The sequence below is a fragment of the Phalaenopsis equestris genome, unplaced genomic scaffold (assembly GCF_001263595.1).
Source record: "Phalaenopsis equestris unplaced genomic scaffold, ASM126359v1 Scaffold000296, whole genome shotgun sequence".
Taxonomy (NCBI): domain Eukaryota; kingdom Viridiplantae; phylum Streptophyta; class Magnoliopsida; order Asparagales; family Orchidaceae; genus Phalaenopsis; species Phalaenopsis equestris.
In genome coordinates, this window is record NW_018164738.1 from 15,731 (window position 1) to 21,206 (window position 5,476).

At 39.0% G+C, this 5,476-nt stretch overlaps 1 protein-coding gene across 1 annotated transcript; it reads left to right on the forward strand.

Moving 5' to 3' along the window:
- Nucleotides 1-1,113: 1,113 nt before the first annotated feature.
- On the forward strand, nt 1,114-2,153 carry LOC110025237. The gene is made up of 2 exons (XM_020725583.1): nt 1,114-1,300; nt 1,558-2,153. The coding sequence occupies exons 1-2, from the start codon at nt 1,114-1,116 to the stop codon at nt 2,151-2,153; spliced, it is 783 nt and encodes a 260-aa protein (XP_020581242.1).
- Nucleotides 2,154-5,476: the final 3,323 nt, after the last annotated feature.

Genomic DNA, 5,476 nt, shown 5'->3' on the forward strand with positions numbered 1-5,476 from the left:
ATACATTATCCCAAATAAAATAATTATTCCGAATATAATAAAATTAAAAATATTGTACAAGATGAAATTTTGAAAAACTAATTAGAATATTTATAAAGCAATTCATTGACTATGCTGTTTGCTAGCTGCCTTATATAAATGTTATGGGCATTTACATAATTTCCTATGTATATATTGGAATTGGTTGTAATGTAGGTGATGCAATCTTGGATGACAAAAGCATAGTCTTTTTAGGATCATTGTACATACATACATACATACATACATATATATATACATACATACATACATTCCAATATATCTTCGTGTGTAACAGTTACATTTATAACATTTACATCTTTCAAAATCACATAAAACTATCACTCTTATAAACTCTAAACGTAAAATATACATTTTAAAGCATAGATAAATAAAGTGGTATAAATGCAAAAATTAAATTTGAAGTTCTAGAAAAGTCCATAGGAATTGTGCCATATGTATCTAAATCTTTCCAAAAAATTATAGAATTCACAAATATATATATATATATATATATATATATATATAGATTGTTAAAGGCATGGCCGGAAGCTATTCTATGAGCCTCAGTCAATCCTCATGAGCCTAAAAATTCGAGTACCACACCCTACATTCGGGGGAAGTCGAACCAACCCAGACCAGAGGAGACGTACAACTGACAAACAGATGTCCGACCAACTGATTTGAGTACGCAGCGCATATATATACCACAACCTACACTCGGGGGAATCGAACCCCAGACCGAAGGAGACTTATAACTAACAGCAGGCTAAATTTTGAAGTGTTGAAGTATATATTTCATTATCTGGAGAAAATTTGCGCATGTAAGACGTACGTAGCGCTGCATATGAAAGTGTGAAAAATTTACAGGAAGGTTATAGGGGTTATAACGTAGATATAACCCCCAATACCCCTAAATAATCTTCCTAATATACGCAGCGCTGCGTACGTCTTACACTGCGCACGTCTTACACTGGGTACTTCTTACATACACAAAATTATCTCCATTATCTGGACATTTTCTATATAAGATCCTTTCATCCCATGCATTGTGATCCACAATTGAACTTTTTTGTAGCAGCTAACAACTCGATTATGGAGCTCAGCCTCTCCATCTTTCTCCTCTATTTCTCCTTCTCCTCTTTCCTTTTCCGTTTGTCAGCACAAACAGAAAGCAGCGCTCCCCCGGGCACCATCCAGCGTGCCACCAAGCAGCAGCTCCTCGTCGCCATCCCTCCCGGCGAGGCCACCGCTTTACCACCATTCCTGATCTCCCCCGCAGGTCATTTTCATTTGGATCGCTCCTTTGTTAATTAATGAATAAAATTGTATCTAAATACGCTGATAAATTTTCTTTCTTTTTTTTAATGAAAATAAATCTATTTTCTCCTATCTTGCCATGCATGCCTCTCTAATAATGCATGAGGTTCTGTATGTGTGGACTGGTGATGGATTTGGGGTTTATCAACCCAATACTATCGATCCACACCTATTCGGCATTTAGTTCGTCCACATGTAATATTTTTATCTGCCTAACAGGTAAGTATGTGGCCTACTTCCTCCGCACCCCAACGGCGCCCGACGCCGGTGGTTTTGGCAACGACTTCTGCTTCATCCAAGTCCAAGACACCGGTGCCGGAGAAAGCGTTTGGGAGTCGGAATGCGCACCTGTGAGCACTTCCAACACGTGCTCCCTAGTCTTCTCAGACGACGGGCTCGAGATTTTTGACGGGAGCAACTCGGCATGGGACTCCGACGCACAATCAAGCAGCGGGGATCCACTGCAGAGTCTGGAGCTAGTGGACGTAGGGGACATGAGAATACGGGATAATGAAGGTGAGCTGGCGTGGAAGGCGAGCGACGACCCGCGAAGCAACCAAAGGTGCGGTGAACGGGGGTCACCAGGGCTGGGGCCGACGATGCCTCCGTTTGCGGAGCCGATGGGGGGGAGTAGTAAGATGCCGTTTGGGCAGCAGGCGGCGGATGGGCAGGGGCAGGGTGGTGGGGGGAGTGATGGATTTGGGGTTGGCGGGCAGATGGGGGCGAGCAGCGCCGGCGGACGATATGAGGGTGGGAATGTGGGAATTTGGGTGCATGGGGGATGGTTGATGCTCATCTTTGTTATGATTTTTTGAGTTGTGAATGTGTGTTTGTGTGTGCGTTGATTGTATTATTATTAATTTGACAAAATTAATACTTGTGTTTGTTTGTTTTTTTTTTTGCTATTTTTATGGTACTAATATAAAAGGCATTTATAACGAAATGCTTGACAATTTTATATTTACAATTACAAAAGATTGGAGACAACTATTTTTATTTTGTAAGGTAATTTTGTTAAAATAAAATAAAGATAGTATAACAAAAAAGCGAACTTCTCCGAGATCCCAAATTTTGAGATGGATAGGATAATTAAACTGAAGATGTACAGACTGAGAGACCTAGTGTAAGATAGGCATAAACAAGATATTTTATAAGGGCTAACCATATAAATAAGGAGCATTAGATATAAAACATCTTCGGTCTCTTTTTCAAAGAGAGTTTTTCCTTTGACTATCCTTCCTCACCCAAGTTGAACTTCATGTTCAAGAATAAATCTTAGTTCAACATTTTGAAAATGTGTGTTGAGTATGAATCATGAAGAGGAGCAACACAAGGAGGAGAATTGAATAACCGTAAATCCATAAACAATTTGGACTACACTAGGGTTTTTCATAGCTCAGCTGATCTGTGAGCTCAAGAAGAATAGGATGGAAGTGATCAAGAAGATTCTCATTCAAGGGATAACGCCGCCACGTTGATCGGTGGTCCTTCCATGCGAAAGAAAAGAACATGGTGTCGATAAATGTAAATACTTTTGTGTAGTGGCTCAAGGCTAAGCAATAACTAAAACACTTCATCAACCAAGGGATCTTCATTCGCCACATTTATATCCCTTGGATCATGTTAATAGCGACCAAATCCCATAAATTCAAAAATACTTTTTAACTCATCGCAGAGACCCTGATAGCAGTCTCTATAAAAAACAACTCATTGGAGTAACCTAAGGCCAAGTCTGAATTGGTCTTTATAAAATAATAACTCTTTGCAGTAGAACCCTCTAATAGCGTTCGACCTACGCTTACGTAATCCACAACAAACCCCACAACAACCCCAATAGGTTTGCCTTGACAAAATCCATGGGACTATTACGAGAGGAAGAAAATATGACTAATCTAAGAGATATAGGCTTTAGAAACAAGTAACAGGAATAAAATCACCATTGTAAAAACCCTTATATAGGTGAAGAGGGAAATGCAGTTGCCAAATGAAAAAGATAAAAATTGAAAAACATGGAATGAGAAAATACTGATAGGTAGATCTGAAAGAACCAAATCATGCTAACATAATAATCAAAGCAACAAATTAGCATTCTAAAATTCTAAAATTTATTGCAAAAGAACAAATGTGTACAACTACATTATTTTAAGGGGAAAGAAAAAAGCTAATGATGGGGTCCAACACAATCTGAGTCTAAAAAACGATATTGAAAATACTTCTAATTTAAAGAAAAATAATGTTAAATCAAAGATTGGAAATATGCTAATCACACTACGAATGTATGTTGAAAGTTTCATGATCGCATAGTGATTATTTAACATCTTTAGCATTTTACGACAGTCCAACACATACACAGGTAATTGAAGTGATTGGTAGAGAATAAAATTTTTTACATGAAAAACTTGAAAAGGGAAAAAAACACATGATCTAGCCCAATAAGAATGATTCACTATAAGTTGATGAGTACACACATAGATGTGTCCCACAGGTGGAAAGTCTTACATAGTTCGTTGAAGTACAATGATCATGTGCAGAATGATTCATTGTGTGACGGTTGAGAGCGATTGCAATTGGGAGTAGTTACTAAGACTTTGGTGCACCATCTTCAAAGTGGGTCATTCTGCGATGTTCAAGATGATGCACTTCTCTGTAGGGTGCCTTATAACTCCGTATTGTTGGCATTTACTTCGCACCACTCTTCGTTATTACATGATGTATGTTGAGACTCCACAAGAGGCTTCGTTGCAACAATTAAGGGGCGGTCGATGTTGTTTAACAATTTTCGACGGTGGTCAGCTAGTGGTGGTCCATGGTGGTTGGCAACTGTAGAAGTGGAAAGCGTTCACTGTGCCTTTGGTCTGAAATGAAACTAGAATTCAGCTCATCTTCATGAACTAGCTCTTAGTTCAACTTTTCTTCTAGTTCAAGGCCTAGATCACATTTCATGGAGGGGGAATGCTCTATTTATAGAGTGTAGGAGTACCACCTTTCAAATAAGGAAGTAATTTATATCATTCCATCAGATGCTCAAAGAGATTCCCATGATCAAAATGCATTTTTTGGACATTTAAATGCCTTGACAATGTCATAATTGAGTGATCTTGGGTTCATTGATCTCATCTTATTGATACGTTTAAATTGGCAATAAACTTATTAGATTTAGAATCTATTTGAGCTTCTAATAAACTAACAAAAGCTTTCAGAAGTGGTTTAAACGCTTGATCCTACTTGATTTGACTTGGATTGGGCAATTTTTTTGTGTCATTGGGTCTGTCTAGTCGAGCCAATCAGTTTGACTGTAAGTTTACCAAATCAAAGCTTTGGATGATTTTTAATATGAGTATAAATATTTCTTGCTAAAGATGCTTTGAGATTCATGCCAATTAGCTCAAGATTTATGCTTAAAAATATTGATAATGTATCATTTGCCCCACAATTTTTTGGGTGATTCTGCTTACTCATCTAAATATTATCTAATAACGAAAATTTCTAAAAAATCTAAAAATTTGAAGTTTTCTGGCCATGACTGAGGACGATGGTAGCAGGTGGTGGAGGATAGTAAAGGAGGCAACTGGTGATGCTAAACAAAAAATGTGTTTACGGTGTTAGTGGTCGGTGGCTGATTATAGTGGATCATGTCTTACCATGGTGGGCTGCGGTGTCGGGCAGAAAACTGCCAGTGGCCTACCATGGAAAAAGGTATAGGCTGACAAATCTGGCCTATGACACAGGCCAGTTGAGCAGGTCAGGTCAATCGTGTTCGCTGAGCAGGCTAGTGCGCTGGAATGAGTTGGTAGGTAGGAACGAGTCAGCAGGTCTGGTGGGTGGAGTAGATCAGATGGGCGAAACTAGTTTGTGTAGTGCAGGGTTGTATCAAGTTACCGCTGAGCAGGCTAGTGCGCTGGAATGAGTTGGTGGGTAGGAACGAGTCAGCAGGTCGGTCGGGTGGGTGGAGTAGATCAGATGGGCAAAACTAGTTTGTGTAGTGCAGGGTTGTATCAAGTTACACGGTCTTGTGATCAACCTGATGTAGCCCAATATGAGTGATCAAAACTACCAATTATGCTTAGAATTCACACGTTGTTGCACTATCTCATTCTAAGTTTGTTGGATGCCACATGATTCTTGCTAGATCAGATAA

Excerpts from the sequence above, each read along its gene's own strand:
- LOC110025237 (XM_020725583.1), top strand. The coding sequence starts at position 1,114 with ATGGAGCTCAGCCTCTCCATCTTTCTCCTCTATTTCTCCTTCTCCTCT. Across the intron at positions 1,301-1,557 it reads ATTCCTGATCTCCCCCGCAG|GTAAGTATGTGGCCTACTTC; the intron begins GTCATTTTCATT and ends TCTGCCTAACAG.